The sequence below is a fragment of the Petaurus breviceps genome, unplaced genomic scaffold, assembly GCF_028583685.1.
Source record: "Petaurus breviceps papuanus isolate PSGF00001 unplaced genomic scaffold, PetGlider_PUasm1.0 91041, whole genome shotgun sequence".
Lineage (NCBI taxonomy): Eukaryota > Metazoa > Chordata > Mammalia > Diprotodontia > Petauridae > Petaurus > Petaurus breviceps.
In genome coordinates this window covers 5,005,847-5,023,887 of record NW_027187400.1, presented here as the reverse complement: position 1 = coordinate 5,023,887, position 18,041 = coordinate 5,005,847, and the positions used below count along the sequence as shown (strand labels likewise).

General features: G+C 44.9%; 2 protein-coding genes across 6 annotated transcripts in view; one reads left to right on the top strand and one right to left on the bottom strand.

The window, feature by feature from the left end:
* PPP1R8 (protein phosphatase 1 regulatory subunit 8) overlaps positions 1-18,041 on the top strand; it is a 373,418-nt gene that overhangs the window by 22,397 nt on the left and 332,980 nt on the right. The window lies entirely within an intron of this gene.
* Positions 1-18,041, bottom strand: part of WASF2 (WASP family member 2) — a 343,739-nt gene that overhangs the window by 6,957 nt on the left and 318,741 nt on the right. For all 5 annotated transcript variants that reach the window (XR_011166638.1, XM_069079521.1, XM_069079523.1 and 2 more), the window contains 5 exons: positions 13,021-13,155; positions 12,384-12,537; positions 8,806-8,923; positions 7,761-7,891; positions 4,025-4,180 (listed from right to left, as the gene is read on the bottom strand). Coding sequence is in view for 4 of the 5 variants with exons in the window: in XM_069079521.1 (XP_068935622.1) it covers positions 4,025-4,180; positions 7,761-7,891; positions 8,806-8,923; positions 12,384-12,537; positions 13,021-13,155 (694 nt within the window). In the remaining variant the exon portion in view is untranslated. The remainder of the gene's footprint in view (positions 1-4,024; positions 4,181-7,760; positions 7,892-8,805; positions 8,924-12,383; positions 12,538-13,020; positions 13,156-18,041) is intronic.

Genomic DNA, 18,041 nt, shown 5'->3' with positions numbered 1-18,041 from the left:
GAACACCTGGAGATCGAATCCCGGGTTCAGACACTTAGCACCCACCCAGAAACACCTGGCCGTGTAACCTTGAGCAAGTTACTTAACCCCAATTGCTTAGGGGTGGCCAGGTGGCTCAGCGAATAAGAGCATCGGCTCCAGTGTCGGGATGACCTGGATCAAATCCGGGCTCAGATACTCAGCACCACACCCAGAAATAATAACTGGCCGTGTAACCTTAAGCAAGTTACTTAACCCCAATTGCTTAAAAAAAAAAAATTTAAAAAAAAAAAAAAGAATAAATAGGGAGCTCTCAGAGTAGTCTCAGTGAGAAGAGATAAGGACTTAGGCCAGATAGACTGCCCAGGGATTTGAGAGAAGAGACAGATACAAGGATGTACTAGAGACTGACCTTTTTGGACAATGTATTGGATTTGTTAAGTGATGCACAGGGAGGGGTCAAATGTCACCTGAAGTTACCAGTCTGGGTGACTGGGAAAATGGGGTTGCCATCAAGACACAAAAAAGTTAGGCAGCAATGGGACAGGTTTGGGGGAGAAAGTGAACTCAACTTTAGACATGCTGACTGCCATCACTCGGGTGGAGGGGACTGGACCTTGGAGAAGATGGAGATAGATAAGACAAAGTGTGAAGACAGAAGGGAAGATGATCAAGGCAAGAACCATAGTGGATGCCAACATTTAAAGGGTTAAGATTAGGAATCAGCAAATGGAACAGAAGCACAAGAGTAAGCTTCCAAGGAAGTCAGGAGGAGGGGCAGTCCACAGGCTCAATTGTCACAAGTAGTTTAAGGAAAATCAAGATAGAACTAAGACCACTGGCTCCAGTGATAAAGAGGCTGCTGGTGACCTTGGGGGCTAAAGAATTACTTAATGAAAGGTAAGGAAGTGGTGGCAGTAAGAAGAAGGAGCAGGTTGGGGAAAGGGGAGGGAGGGGAAAGGGAGCAAAGTCCCAGGGGAAATAGGGAAAAATGGGTTGAAAGGTACAGGTGAGAGGATGAGGAATGACAAGCAGAGCCAGGTCATCCTGCAAGGAAGGAGTGTAGGTATGAGGCCACTGAGAAAGCAAGAGGGGCCAATGTACCAGAAAACTGCATTCAATTACCAAAACTAGCTGTTTCTCAATTTGCATTCTCTAAACAAGAGTGCTCTTGGAAAATCTACCCAGAGGAGAATGGGAGCGAGGAGCACCTCACTATTTGCTGGTTATTTGGGAGAAGATACCTTCAAGAGGAGGAAATTCACAGCCTCTGGTTGCCTTATCCCTTGAAGAGCAAAAATTGAGTATAATGTTTAGGCTACTCAAGGAGGTTTTGTGTTGCCCCATTTAACACCTATCCTTGCTCAGTTAATTACATGATGGTACATATAGAGAAACTCCAAAAAAATGAAAAGGAAACTACAAAATAGGACCTCTCATAAGGCCAGTTCTCCCACAAGAATGGGGCCAAAAAGAATCTGAATGAAAATACAAATCCTCTCCACATCACGGACAGTCTGTCCTTAATTAAAACCGCTCACATTCACTGCAACACTGATGGGGCCTGAAGGACAAGAGGCTGGCCAGATGTAAGTGGGTTAGGAGATTCAGAATGCAGTTCTGATTGGGCACTTCCTAAACCCTGCTCTGAAGAACCCAGATGTTTCATGTGGTATAAACAAGAGTTCCTTGCAAAAATGTCTATGGTGGCGATCCTTTTCCCCTCTGAAATATGAAACAGAGACTGCTGTATCACAATTCTTGTAAAGAATTTTGGAAGGGGCAAAAATGGGCTTCATTTCAATTCACTTTACTCTAAATTTTACCTGAGCTCCACAGAGCCAGATTTCTAAACCAATATTTATGCATTCTATCAATATCTTTCAAATCCCCAAGTGTCCCATGGTCAAATTAGCCTGGAAAGCACTGCTTTACTGTATTAGATGGTAACCCCTTGTGGACACAGACTCAGATATAAAGCACATGGTTCTATACATAAGAAGCACTTAAGCATCCAATTAATAAAAACCTTCAAAGCAGACAGTGAAAGAACCAGGACTCTGAACCTGAGCAGCTGACCAGTTAAGAAATGAATGTTTCAGCCCAAAAGACAGAAACTGACCCAGGCTCAGTGATGGTAAAGGGTATGATTCTCCTGAAATGGGATGAATTCAGAGGATGTCTGTGGCCCCACTGCAAAGCTCTGAGCCACACTCTTATTTATAAGGACTTTCCTTTAGGCATCGTTTCTGTTCACACACTCCTTAGTGAAGCATTCATTTGGGCCCTGGGCTGGCCACATAAATTCTCCGACATCTTGAAGGCCTGGCCTCCATCAGGGGCTGGCAACAGAGATGCTGTTTCCATGCAGCAAAGTGATTTGGGATTAGTGAGTCAGAGAGCAAAGGAAGCGGGATCTGACAAGAGGACCAAAGGATTTAAAGAGCTATGGTTCTTCAAAACACTAGGCCTGGAGCCTTCAATACATGCTAATGTCCTATCAAACAAGTTTCAAGGAGAAAATGTCTCTCTCATAGGCTCCATCTAAGTGATGAGCCAATAGTTCCTAGGGAAGAAGGGAGCACATGCTGCATGGAGTAAATCCACAGTTTCTCCAAACACCACATACACCATTACTTTCAACATCCTCCTCCATAAATCTTTGCCAGAATGGCTGATAAATACCCAATGGGTAGATTTTGAGTGTCATCTCCTCTCCCTTTCCCTTCCCAACTTCTATCAGAGATGCTAACAAGCTGTAAGATGGACAAAAGCAATAGAAAAGAGAAGGTGAAAAAGTGAGGGATTTGGATCATACGTAAACCATTCAACCCATGGGTTAACTGGTTAACTGTCTGCTCAAAATTTCTGTTGACAGTATTTAATTTAAGGCATTTTACTTTATGTTGAGTTGAAGCTTAGAAATTGAGATTGATTAGCACGAGGCTTGACAAATTTGTTTTGAATCTAGAAGAGTAAACAGCAAATTATAGGAACCAGAGAAAAATGTCAGTGTTTGAGGAAAGAAAAAAAGGTATGGGGATGTGGGGGTGTTGGGATAGAGGGTGTGAGGGGGGGTGGGGGGGGTGGGGCGTGGAAATAGAAGGGAGAGAGAGTAGAAGGAGAGCTGTGTGTCGCCCAAGAACAGATTTCTCGAATTATTCTAAGACCAGAATGAGGCTTGCAAGAAGACTCAAGGCCATAGCATGGCCTGGCCTGAAAACAAGCACCAGTTATAAGAGCTTAGACATGTCACTTCTCTCTGAATCCCAACTTCCTCAGCTAGAAAAGTGGAGATAACACCACTCAGACTCCTTCCTCATGGGGCTGGTAAAGAGAGGGCTTTGTGGACTTTAAAGCACTATAAAGATGTGAGATGTGATCACGGCTGACATTCCTATTGTGCTGAGAAGTCTTCAGAACACTAACCACACATTATTTTACTTGGGCCTCATAACAGCCCTGAGCTAAGCTCTTTGGCTACTACAGAGGTTACCACCTTTGTTTCACAGGCAAAGACCAAGGCTCAGAGAGGTTGTTTTTCCCTTGGTGACACAGCCAGCAAGGATCAGGTATGTTCGACCTCGGCCACCCCTGGTTCCAAGACCAGCAGGTTCCAAGCCTGACTTGGTCAGATAATATACTCATTGTCCACTGGAAAGGCTTAGAGAGGCAAGAAGCACACGTGGCCATCTTTCTTGAAGGAAAATACACAGGGACCAGATGCCTCTCAGTCACTGGCTTGTCTTCCTCCCTTCCCTCTGATCTGGAGTGGGTGAGAAGTCTAAGGTGTCTGCCCCTCAGAGGTTCCCTATTAACGTCCAAAGCTATGGAATGGGTCACTTTAAAAACCACCACAGCAACAACAACGACAGAGTCGGCTCTTACTATGGCATTTTAAGATTTGCAAAGTACTTCACCTTTCACATTTGCGGGACAGCTTAACTGGGCATGAGGTATATTCCAATGGGGTGACCTAGTCATTGAGCTCCTCTTGGCTCTTCCCTGGGGCGGGCAGGGAATGAGGTGAGGAAATGCCGTTTACCTGAACTCCACTGGCGGCGGTGGCAGGCTGTCATCAGGGAAGGAGGGAGAGGGTGGAGAGTTGGGGTCTGACTGGGGTGGAGGTGGGTAACCACTTGTATCGACACTCTCTACAGAGCCAATGCTGCCATTCTGGTACACCAGGTTAGACGGATACCTAGAAAGAAACCCAACACTACACATGTCATTTTTCAAGGTGCAAAATGTTCCTTTTCTTCCTCTCCCAAAAGGAAACTTCCAGATGACCTAGAGGTGGGCAGTATCAAGAAGACGTTTTTAAAAAACCCTTCCCCCTCCCCCCCGAAACTCAAGGGCCAAACCCAATGAAAATTACTTCCAAAGGGCTACCTCTAATTGTGTCTCACAGTGGAATGTAGTTCTGCCATGGCACAGGTGAGTCAGAGCAATGCTGGGAAACTCCTCTGAGCTCCACTGCTCTCTAGATTGGAAGACCAGGCATGCACCTCGTTATGGGGTCACAGATTTAGACAGGACGGGACCACAGGGGCCATCTAATCTTGCTCTCCCTTGGCAGGTGAGGGCCCCAAAGCACAGGAAAGTTCAATGTCTTGCCCCAGGGCACACAAGTAGCTAGCATCAGAGGTGAGATTTGAACCCAAGTCCTATATGAATCCAGAAACAGTGTTCCTCCCACTGGATGTACTAAGCTGCGTCTCCCAAGTACATACAGAAATTCCAGCTTTATTTGTTGCTACTGAATTTGAAGGGTATTATTATAAGTACTATCACAGCACCAGAGGATTGATTTTAGAGCTGGGAAGAACCTTAGGGAGATCATCTTGCCAGTGCCTTCAATTTACAGATGAAGAAATGGAAGTCCACGGAAAGTTAGGGATTTAAGCATGGCCATACTGTTAGTAAACTCATTGTTTTCCATGCTGTGACCTGGGAGAGCTTGACTTAAGAGAAAAAGAACACTGGAGGCAGAATTGAGAAACAGGTTTGAATGCATGCTCTGACATTTGGTAGACCCAGTCCTTTAATATCTCCAAGCCCCAGACTTTCTCATTTGTAAAATGGGACTAATACCATTCATACTATCTACCTTGCATAGTTACTGCAGAAAAGTGCTCTGCAAACCTGAATGCACAACACAGATGTGAATTATTTTATTATCCTATTTTGTTAAACCCTCTACTCAAAGTGTTAAGTGAAATAGATGCCTAAGGCCTAAAAGGCCTGTCTTGTGGCCAAGGGCAAAAACTGAGCCATGGAGGACAGTGAACACACAAAAATGTGACAGGCAAACAGCATAATTTTATAGTCAGCAAACCTCTGAAATGATCAAAGGCCAAAGGAGGGTTTCCACTGGGAAACAGCAAAGAATGAACCTGAGCTGCTGAGAGGTAGTCAGATCCACATGCTTCCTGCCAGATTGAAAGTTAAATAAAATGAGTTGCCAATTAAAATAAGAACCTATTTGGATTCACTATATGAAACACTGTCCACGTCCCTTAACGCCAGGCCTCAGGTGAACTGGCTTTTGGGAAGAAAACCAACTAGCCAACTAGCCAGAGGCCCTAAATCATCATTCCTCTGCCCTGTCCCAGCCTATCATCACCTCTAACTGCACAGATCCCTGAGACTTGCCCAAAACAGACTTGAAGAGGATGGGAAGAGGCCATCACCATCACAATGATCTGACTTGGGAAGTCCTAAGAGAACAGCAGCTCACTCATCTTAGGTGTTACTGCCAAAGGTATAGCAACGAAAGTATAAGTGGCTTCAATTGGCCAGGAGTTTGGGGTAGAGAGTAAGGAAGACAAGGCCCCAGCTTTAGCTTGCCTTCATACTTCAATCATCTAGGGTTCTGTGGGTGGATTGGCTCTTCTTTCACAGATGCAAGGAAACATCTCTCATCCAGCAGAGTCATGAGTTGCTGGTCAAAACCCCATCACCTTGTTGTGGTCAATACTCAGGTAATGAGTCTGAGTATAAAGAATTTGGTTAGAATGGTCTTTAGACACCATACACAATTCATTAGTGGATCTCTGAAGTTTGGAAGGCTCTGCAGGGATTTGGAACACCAGTGGAATATCCTTAAATAACCAGGGGTCAGATCACTTGGGCAGCTAAGTGATACAGTGCACAGAGCAGTGGGCCTCGAATCAGGAAGATTCATCTGAGTTCAAATCTGGACTCTAGACACTGACTAGCTGGGTGACCTTGGGCAAGTCACTTCACTCTGTTTGCCTTGGCTTCCTCATTTGTAAAATGAGCTGGAGAAGGAAAGGCAAACTGCTCCAGTATCTCTGCCAAGAAAACCCCAAACGGGGTAACGGAGAGTCAGATACTGCTGACATGATGAACAACAAGAGGCACTGTGGAAAACTGTACTAGAGGTCTCAAACCACCTGGATAATAGAGGTGCAGGAAACACACTCCCCTCTCCCTCTTTCTCCCAGGCAATTAATGGCCATATCTTGGGTCTGTATGCTTCCAGCCACGCACCTTACAGGACTGTAGCAAACTGAACCAGGTGGAACCAGAAAAGAAAATAGTCATTTTTACTGGAAGATGGAACCTAATTGCTGTTCAGTCATGCCCAACTCTTCATGACCCCATTGGGGTTTTTTGGCAAAAATACTAGAGTGGTTTACCACTTCCTTCTCTACTCATTCTACAGATGAGGGAACTGAGGCAAACAGGGTTAAATGACCTGACCAAGGTCACACAGTAAGTGTTCGGGGCCATAGTTGAACTCTGAAAGATGAGTCTTCCTGACTCCAAGGCCAGTGCTCTATGCACTGCCGTCACCCAGCTGCCAATTTCCCCAGAGAGAAATTTTCTCCTCTTCCCAAGCTTATCACTCTTTAAAACAAATCTCTTAATTTCAGGAAGAAAAATGTCAGGAGTGACAATTTTAAAACTCAAGGTTGCCACAGCAGAGTCATCCCTAGAAGCAAGAACGACTCAAGCCTTTCCTTTTGTCACTCTAAGACACCCACCTGGTATCAGGTGGTTCGGCTCTCTGACAGGCAGGGTGTGACACACAGAAAGGAAAAAACAGAAAGGACAGTGCTGCTGAGCAGGACATAGTGCTTGGGCCTTCAAAGTCCCCAAGGTCAGAAGACTGACTTTCAACTGTGTGTAGGTGTATGTGTTGTGTGTGTGTGTGCGTGCCCACGCGCACATGAGTATCTGTGTGCACAGCTCACACACACACACACACACACACACACACACACACACACAAAATTTGGTCCTGAGGAATGGGTCAGACTATTGTCCAACTTTTTAACCACAGGGACGTGCAGTGTAAATCATGGCAGATTGACCTTCTGACCTTTCCCCCACCATCTCAGGGGTCAACATTCAGTCCCCTGGTCCCTCTCCCCAGCCAGACAAAGCCCAACTCATGTTAGGTGGCAATGTCTGCCACTTGCTCTGCCTGCCTGCAGCCCTCCCTACTCCCTCACCAAGTAACCAGCTCTGAGGTAAGGTGGAACCAGAGTGAGTGGCCCCTGGAAATCATGGATCACTGCAGAAGCAAAGGACTAGAGACCATTTTATGGGGCTTTAGTTGCCTCAGTGTCACTCCGATCAGTGAACTTCTCCCTGGCAAGGCTGTCATGGCAGTAAAAGTGACAGTCAGTGCTTTCAGCTAGGCTCCTTCTGCCACTCTCCGGCACCCCAAGTGGGGCTGGAGTCACCCTGACTCCCCAACAACTACAAGCTAAACTTCATCAATACTCAAGGCCTTGGGGCTCACTCACCCAGAAGGTCCCAGTTTTTCTTTGGACTCCACAAATTCCTGTCCCATCTTCAGTTTCTCCCATTCCTCTTTACGGGTTTTGATTTTCCTTGGGTTGACATTTCCTCTATTAGGATTATCCTTCTTCTCTTTCTGGAATGACAAAAGCAAAGGAAAAGCCCAGGACTTTAGAAGACTCCAGGTATTGGTGACACTAGCTGAGACTCAGACCTATATTTACGTGTACTGACAGCTGTGGATGGACCTACCTATTTACAGTCCCCAACACACAACAGCATATGGACACAGACAAGTGTATTGATGCTATCAAGGTTGGGGCATTTGCCTGATAAGATGTTGCAGAAAGGCACTGGACCCAGCCAAGAAACCTGGCTCTGCCAGCTCTGCAAAATAGGAATAATCCTTGCACTCTACATCGCAGGAGGGTTGTAAGGTGCTTTGTAAACAGGAAAGTGCCAAGTCTTAGAGAAATGTGAGTTGTTCTAATAACAAAAATAAAAACAAGTTTCTCATGATTCTGTGCCCCCCCCCCCCAGGCAATGGGAAAGAGCCAAGGAACAGGCCTGAAGCAACTCTCTGGGGCCATGAAAGCAGCCCATCCTGGTGCACTTCCGGGGGGTTCATGCCCAGGCATCCCAGCAGTCATACTAATGGTGCCAGGAGGACACAGCTCACAAACAATAGGAAGCAGGAAGGGAGGGGCAAGGGCAGCTTAGAGACAAGGCAGCTCCTCTCTCAGGAGTAAAGGGGTTAAGCTGCTCCTGCTGCTGACCAACACTGGGTGCCTTGTGCTGCTCTTGGAGAAAAAAGCCATCAAAGTGAAAGGTGAATGGGCCAAGCCCAGGCTTCTATGTCCAGCAGAGTCAGGAAAAACAACACTGTGAAGAGAAAAGTCCACTTCTAAAGAGTCCGCCTGAATAAACTTGATTGTTCATAGTGTTGGGGGGAAAACCTCCTTAGAATGACTTGTACTTTCAAACAGATTGTGCTTGGTGAAAGCTGTACCTGGTCTGATCTCTCCCCTACTGCTGCCTCCCCCCCCTCACCCTCTGTTTCCTCTTCTCTTTCATAATGTCCTTGGTATCCTGCAGCATCTTCTCCTTCCAAAGATCAAAGAAGTACGAAGGGTCTGTGTAGAATTTGAGGGCTTCTTTGCCATCATCTCTGGGATAGAAATAAAGACAAGTGATTGTCAGTGGATAGACTCCCAATCAAATGCAACACTTCCAAGCTAGAAGCAAGTCACCCAAATGCATGAATGCTCACTTTGTATTCCTCTGCCACTGGAGGACAGCCCTCTTTCTGTCACATTTTTAATAGCTATTATCCTTACTTTCAAGACCCAGTGAATAAGGGAGACTTCAGAATAAAACCCACTCTTCACCTTATGATCATAGTCCGATCTGCCCCCCTGTGGGAGCCCCGAAGCCTCACTATTCTTCTCTCTGCCCCTCCATCCTCTCTCTCCATACCTCTAGCATCACTACTGGAGTTTTTATCAAAAGCAACAACTTGATTTTGACACATAAAAGTCACATACTCTATGGCAACAAGGGGTTGTGGATATCTCTTGTGACCTAGCTGGGTGTGAGACCTACCGAAAATTTGCTATCTCAGCTGACAAGGGACACAACTTCTCCTACCGGAATTCCTTAGGTCTGTCCATGTAATTTTACCACACACCACTCCCACCCACTTCAATTTGGTTTCACAAACCCAAGAGATAGGAAGTATGTTCTACAAGTGAAACTTCCCAGAATGATCTGAGGTCCTCTAGTCCAATCCATCTCTGAATGGGACCCAACCCCCTCTATAGCAACCCCAAAGTAGTAGACAGTCTCTTCTCCAAAATATCCAGTAAAAAGGAACTCACTACCTTCTGAAGCAGGCCATTCTAGGTTTGGATGGATCTCACTTTTAGGAAGTTCTTCCTTACCCAAAGTTGAAATTAACTTCTCTATAATGTCCACTGATTGTTCCTCATTCTGGCCTGCAGGGCCAGGCAGAACCAAGCCTGATCCAGCCTTTTCCGTAAGAGCCCCTCCAGTGCTCAGAAGCAGCTCTCAGCCTCCCTCTCACTGCTCTACTAAACACCTCTTGTCCCTTCACCCAGTCCTCACTGGGCACAGCCTCTAGTCTCACTGCTACTGTGGCTGCAGCCTTTCAGCCACCAAAAGGACAACAGGAAGAGATACAACCAGTCTTCTAACCACAAAGTTTAACTACCAATTCTAGTGGCAAGTATGAGGATCCATGAAATGTCCAAGTCTGTATCCTCTGTATTAAAACTTACATCCCAGGCTGTTTTCCCTTCCCTCAGCATACATCTGGAGCCACTCTGCCCTGTCGGGGTACATTTAGGAGGAGCCCATTCTACTATTGGCTTAAGTCAAAAAAGAAAAGGATATTCCTAACAATTAGAGATGTCAAAAACAAGTGGACTGGGCTGTCTGTGGAGGTGATGGCTTCCCCTTCTTTGGATGTTTTCAAGAAGAGGCTACATGATTACTTGTTATGTGAAGATTCCTTTCAGGTATGGGGTTCAACCAGATGCCATCTGAGGTCCCTACCAACCTTATAATATTGCCATGGAAGGAAAAAAGAATGCCTAAATAAAAAAAAAAGAAAGAAAAAAGGAAAAAAACATAACAAATTGTAAAGTCAAAAAAATTACTTTTATATTCTTTGCTGTTTGGACTCAGTCTTCTCTTAAGACAACTCTAGTGTAATGAAAAAGAACAGATGTGGCATCAGGAGACTTGACTAGAATTCTAGTCTTGGATCTGTGACTTACAACTTGCTAGCTCCAATAGTCTGAGTAAACATCTAACCTCTCTCTGTACTTCAGTTTCCACCTCCATAAACTAGGTATAACAATACCTGTTTTGCCAACTCCACAAGGTTGTTGAAAGGATCAAATGAAATAATTTTGGCAAAGGTACAAACTACAAATCATTAAATGTAAGTCTGTAGTACTCTATGTGTAGATAAGGGAGAAGTGGCTAAAATTACATAGTTTTGTGTATTAAAAAATAAAATCCCATTTTGAAAAGTTCTCCGGTGCTCGGGTGCTCCTCTTTTGCCTAAACCCTCCAACAGTATGCTGTGACCTCAAAAAGCAGGTAGCCTGTCTCCCCCGCAAAACCCAACCAACTGGCTAATGGGAGCTTCGGGCCTAAAACTGAGAGTAGTACATGATAACCTGAAGTAATCCTTTACTGTTTGAGAAACTATAATGTCCCTCACTCCAGGCTCCCTAAATCAGGCCAGTGTCCTTGAGCTTTACAAGTACATACACACACTGCTGCTTTGCAGTACACCCATGTCTCACGGAAGACATCTGCCTCCAGCTATCTGTAATTACTTTTTACCTGTTCAAAAGATATTTATGGATGTGGGCAAGATAAATATTCGTATTCTTCCCCCTGCTTCGGTGCCTTCCTGCAAGATGCCAACACTACGAGACCGATGGAAGGAAAGGGCTTTATGCTGACTATAGAGCTGTCTTCCATTTCAAGTCCCACCCCTAAGAGCAGACAAACTTAAGAGAGGAAATTCTAGACAGGATGGTCAGAAACCAATCTGGCTGTTCTTATTTCCCAGGTTCTAGCAGCTACCTCTAAGAGAACCCCGCAGTCAACTCCTATAGCAGGACCCACTACATAGCTAACTATTCCCACAGGGTTGTTATGATAAAAGGAAATTTCAAACCCCAAAGCATAACATAAATGGAAGGAGGAGGAGGACCCTCTTTAGGTGGGGCCCAAGATAGCTTTCTCTCTCTCTCTCTCTTTTTTTTTTTTTTGGCTTTTTGGAGAGGGAAGGGGTTAAGTGACTTGCCCAAGGTCACACAGCTAGTAAGTGTTAGTATCTGTGGCCAGATTTGAACTCAGGTCTTCCTGACTCCAGGGCCAGTGCTTTATTCACTGTACCACCTAGCCGCCCCTAGATAGCTGTCTTATTTATACCTGAATCTACTTATCCTGAAGAGTATTAGAGTAAGGTTTCAGCACATAAACCTAGAAAAAGGAAGACAGGAAAAAGTACAGAAGTTTGTCCTAGACCTGACCCTTATTATTAGCTGTGTAGTCCTGGGCAAGTCAGCTTTGCCTCTCCAAGTCCCAATTTCCTAAGTTATAAAAGGGAATAATCATCATTTCTCCCAAGGCTGGGGTGAAGAAAATGCTTTCTAACCTATAAAGGGTTAGGGACAAGCCCCTGTGATCTCGCTGATTTGAGAAATTCCCTCGTATGGAGCACCTTGCAGGCTGGTCCCAGCTCTGTAGTTCATACCTCTACAAAGTTACCTGGGGCCCTTAAAGGTTAAGTGACTTGCCCAAGGTCACAAAGCCAGCTTTCCACCCACTATTTCATGCTGCTTCAACAAAGTATTAGGTACGGTAAAGTGTTATGTAAACCCAAGTTATTATTATTATTGGAAATTTTAAAAGTGAAACTACAAAAATGAGCAATTTTGCTCATATAGTCAGCTTCAGTCCTAATCACCCCTGGCTCCTCGCCAGTGGCAAGCAATCTTTTGTTCTCTATGGCTCCTCTAGCCCAGGAGCCCTTCTCCATGGCTAACTCTCGGCTGCCACAAAGCTACTGATTAGGAAGCTGGTACCTGTATGAGGACAGATTGTTTAGAGGTGGAGGAGCATTACAAGTGTTATATGTTTCCAGGACAGGCACTGGGAGCGAGGCCCTGTCGAAAAGCTTCTGGTCTTGAGTGGTGGAGCTTTTGAAGGCCTTTCGGGTGTTTATCCCTTGCAGTGACACTGGGAGAAAATGAGAGGAAGGCATTAGAAAATGGAAGAACTCCAGTGAAGCAAACACTGACTGAGTCACACCAGTCACTGAAGACCAAGCTGTTACATTTCTTGCAGCAGCTGATTAGAGCCAGGTTCTTCTTCCCTGGTCCTCTTGGGAAGCCCCATAAGGCTGTCTGCAGCCCGGCCATTTCACAACGGAACCAAATGAGACAACACAGAGGCCTGCAACATGGCTGGCTCCAGCAGCATCTTCCTTAAGAGTCACTCCATTGGAACCTGTAAAGGCTTTTTATGGAAGTGGGTCATGGGGAGAAGAGTATGGGGCTGGGGGGTGGGCACCCCTGTCTAGCCAGGGCCATTTCAAAGTAAAATGCCACAGATTTTTGGAACTTTTTTTCCCTCTCCACCTTTCTAAAAATCAGAAAAAGAAAAAAGCTTGGCATGGCACTCCTCAGATGGGCATGCAAGTGCTGAGCTCAGCTTCCTTACCTTCTTCCTCCTTGGGATCCAGCTGAGTGACTTTAACTTGTAGGCGGTCAACCCTCTCAGCTAGAGAGCTCATCCGCAAGGCAAAGGTACTTGTCTGAGTAAAGATCTCTCCAAAAATGTCCTCTGCAAATTTACCTAGAAACAGCAGAGGAATCAGGTTACAAATGAACAAGTCATCCTTCATTTATCTATCTATCACAATGCTCCTGCCACTGCCTACGAAGGCTAGCCAGTGTAGACTGAGATCACCCCCACCACGTGGGCAGCAAACAGATGTTCTAAACTAATGGAGCCTTCTGGGCAATCTCTGAGCAAGTCATAAAACTCAAAGCAAACGGAATAAACTCTAAAGAATTAAGAAAGTAGAAAGAGTTGACACTGAAAGGCCTGAGAGCCCACTGCATGCCTGCACATTCTATTTGACTTTTACTATCCTGTTACTGCTACCAAAAGAAAAAAGTTTGGGGGAGACAGTTATTAAGAGGCCCTCTTCTTGGTGCTCACAACTAATATGAAAAATGGGAGGTTACTTGCTCAATAACCCTCAAAAGTACATCATACAGGGCCAAGAGTATATATGCCAACACAATCCAATGTACAATTTCCTCTAATAGATCAAGTTTGGATTTTATAATTTAGCACGCTGCAGAGCATTCCTTCAAATCTACATCCCAAGGAATAAAAGAAAAGTTGGTATGTGCCCCGAAAAACTGCATACCAGTGATCAGTCTCCTGTCTTTTTTTTCTCCCTCTTAAAAAGAAACAGGCTTCCTTCCTTTAAATCTTGAACCTAAGGAGAACCATCAACCAGAGAAACAAAATGGCACTTTAATGCTACCTCCATACTGTCACTCCAACATACTCACTCTCTCTCTCTCTCTCTCTCTCTCTCTCTCTCTCTCTCTCTCTCTCCCTCCCTCCCTCCCTCCCTCTGTCTCTGTCTCTGTATCTCTGTCTCTCCTCTTATTAAGGATGAGAAGTCAAGGGGAAAAATGGTGAATGTCTTTTAAGTATAATACTCAAACAACATCCAAGAGTAAGGCAGGAATAAAAGTGACCAGAAACAAATGAATAATGATAATTACTTTGACGACCGTTCAAAATACAAGCTCCAATTCTTAGCTTTTAAATGATATTCTATACGTAAAGTTCAAAGTCTAGCAGAAAAATTAGTTGAAAAGGAGTTAAACTGCATCTTTAGGATGAAATGTAGCTCACTTTGCCTATATAACCTAAAGGGTAAGAAGACTAATCAGCCACAAATTCAGAATTGCTGGGGAGCTCAATTCAACAAGGGATTTCTAATCAAGGAAGGAACAATTTCTTGCATCCTGAATGGTCTGGGGGTCTAAATAACCATGGTAAGCTGCCAGGATCAAAGATCTCAAATCAGACTAACAGTCGGCATTTCTGCAAAGCAAACTGCAGGGTTAAGGACTGTGCCTGAGCCCTGTCTAGAAAATGGCTAAGTTCCATAAAACCCACATTGTATGGGCCCCTTCAGGTAACGGAAAATTGAAATTAGAAGGCTAAAGCACAGAAATAAGCAACTATATGGAAAATAGTTCATGACCATAGTTGTTCCCCATACAACTGTCCAGACTCTGCCCTCACTAAAAAATAAAAAATAAAAACAGAACAAAAACCCCAAACCCCACCAACCTTAACCCCTGGGATCCAAAGGCCTGTGTGCTAAACAGCTGACTTCATTACCTTCTGCCCAGACCATGGCAATAGCCTGCTGGTGAGTCTTCCAGCTTCAAAGCTTTTCCCACTCCAATTCACCTACTATTCACAGGTCAAGTAGGTCTGACTTATTCAGTAAGTCTCCCAGTGCTACCCTATCACCACCAGGATCAAACATAAAATCCTTTGGTGGGGCAGCTAGGTGGCGCAGTAAATAGAGCACCAGCCTTGGAGTAAGGAGAACCTGAGTTTGGATCCGGTCTCAGACACCAAACACAAAAACTAGCCATGTGACCTTGGGCAAGTCACTTAATCCCAATTGCCCTCCAAAAAAAAAAGCAGAAAAAAATTTTAAAAAAAATCCTTTGGTGTTCAAAGTCCTTCAGAACAAGCCCTCTTCTCCTCAATACTTTTCCAATCATCTTACACCTTCCTCTGCCCCATGAACTCTGAGACCCAGCAACACTACACTAGTCTCTTTGCTGTTCCTAGCACAAAACATCCCTATCTCCCATCTCTGGGAATTTTCAGTGGGTGCCCTCTGTGCCTGGAATTCTCCCTCTCCTCACCTCCATCATCTTTCTGGCCTTCCAAGCTTACTTCCAAGTCCCAGCTAAAATACCTCCTTCTCCAAGAAGGCCTTCCTGATTACTCTTAAAGCCAGTGGTGCATTCTCTCTATGACGATTTCCCACTTATCCTGTCTCTGACAATCTCCAATTTATCCTGTCTCTAGCCTGTTTGTACATAATTTTTTGCAAGTTATCTCCCCCATTACACTGTAAGGTCTTGTAAAGGGGGCCTCTTTTTGACCTTTATTTGTGTCCCCAGTGTTCAGCAATATTGGTGCTTAATAAAATGCTTACTGCCTTCTTGAGCCACTCTGGACTATCAGGTTAGCTAGGATTTTCCTGCTCTCAAAAAGGAAAAAGAGGTTTGGGTTTGGGAAATAGTAGAAGAGGAAGAGAATACTACTCTATTATTACAGTATTTACATCTAAGACTGATACAGAAAGTAAAGCCTGGCAGAGAATTAGAATTAGAATCCTTAGGGCACGCAATACTGGCATGTCAGGGAGGAAAGCAAATTATTAAAGACCCTTTAAGGATTGAGAGAGTTTCCAAATGTAACTCCAAACACCTTTTTTTGTTTTTTGTTTTTTGAAGGGCAGTTGGGGTTAAGTGATTTGCCCAAGGTCACATGGCTAGTTTTTGTGTTAAGTGTCTGAGTCTGGATTTGAACTCGGGTCCTCCTGATTCCAAGGCCAGTGCTCTATTCACTGTGCCACCTAGCCACCCCTCCAACCACCAATTTAACCCTTTTGTCTCTCAAGGACCAACCTTCAAAACAAAATGCTGATACTTGCTAAATGAAGAGAAAATCAAAAGCCACACAAAATCAGCAATTTGTTCATTCATTCATGTAGTGATCAGGATAGATGGTTCAATCAGCCCTATGCCAAACATCAGATCTGAATCCCCAACAGTTGACAGTCTCCTACAATACCTCTTAAAGGGTACTGGGTTTTGCCACAAGTCCAGTTTTATCAGGATTTGTCCTGGGTCCTAACCAATAAGCTAACAAAGATGTGTTAAAAAAAAAAAAGTAGCCACAACTACCATAATTATTCAAAATAGTGCAACCAACTATAAAGACTGCTGATCATACCACATTTATAGGGCAAACAGTGGGTCCTGTGGGTCAGCTACAGAAGTGAGATTATGGAATGTGGAGTTCTGTTCTTCAACAGTTAACCCAATTAAAATTTCTCTATCAGATGCAGCAGTTCTCGTTAGAGTGCAGTGCTTACTGAGGCCAAACTCATGGATTTGATTCTCGTGTAGGCCATTTAGCTCCACAGTGAAGAAAAACACTACTCAGGGCCAAGACTACATCCTTCGCCTGGCCAAGTCTCATAAATGCATACTGTTGGTCACAAGGGGGAGGGGGCAAGCAAGTATGGATGGTTCTGTGTAACCCAGCCATCCCCACACCAATGGGAAAACAAATGCAAAGCACATGTGGTATTTGCTTTCAGTGGAGCAGCCTAGTGCAGTGAAATGAGCAGGAGGCCAGATCGGCCTCTTGCACACTAGATGACTCGGGACAAGCCACAACCTCTCAGGGGCTCTATGTCCTCCTCGGCATATGAGACTGGACCAGATGGTCTCAAAGGTTCCTTCAAGGTATAATATTCTATTATTCAAGGTGAGAGTCACACATCCCACTGCTCACCAGGGTAGCTTGCATGGGGCAAGGTCATCAGTACAGAGAGCAGGACACAACACTAGAACCAGAGTGTGAGCAGGGCCAAGCCCAGGTTTGCCAATTTCGAGTGCAGTATCTGTTTGGCTTTCTCAGTGCTCTCAAGGTAGAACTGATGCCTTTAAGACCAGGTAGAGCTCTCAGCTGCTTTGGAGCATGCTCCTCTCAACAAGCATTTTGTACCTCCTGGCAATGTTCCTTTGTGTAAAGCAAAGAGTCAAGGTCTGGTATCTTTCCTAGGCCCCACCCATAGTTTCCTAAACCCTCCATCAACTGAAATCACCCCTGGGCAAGATGACAGCTTAGGAATCTCAGAGCTCATAGATCACCTGACCACAGAGCAGGGTCTCTGCAGCTGGCTATTCTAAAGGCAGGACCTATTACTATCTGGGGGAACATAGGCTTTACTGATATTCCGGTCCCTTCACCCATGGCCCTGATGCAGTAGGAGTGGTATCTGCAATGATTCATGAAGATGTATTTGCTAAGGGAGATCACCAAAATGGCATTTCGGCTGAGGTATTCATGGAAGCAGTAGTGGCACCAGACAACTGCGATCAAAACACTTGCCACTCCCAGATCATGGCATCAAGCAAAGTCAATTTAGAATGAAATCTGAATCACAAGCACACATGCATGAATACATGCATGCACCCACCTCACCCAGGGCAAGATTCATTCATTTCTGTCAATGAAAAAAAATGAAATAAAAGTGACTATCAAGGTGGTTTTCCCTCAGCCTCAGATCAGACAGGGTTAGACAGAGGACTAGCTGTAGCTGCAATTTGCGCTACCACATAGAGCTGGCAAAACTCTTAACACTCCCCAGAGACTGCAGAAGTAATTTGTACCCTTAACTTTCAGACCTTAGGGCCTGTGACACAGGGTGGCTGAGACAGGTCAAATCTGTGTGTGTAAGAGAGGGAGGGGAAGAAGAGGGAGAGAGAGAGAGAGGAGAGAGAGGGGGGAGGAGAGACAGAGAGACAGACAGAGAGAGAGAGAAGGAGAGAGAGAGAAGGAGAAAGAGAGAGAGGGAAGGAGGGAGAGAGAGAGAGAGAGAGAGAGAGAGA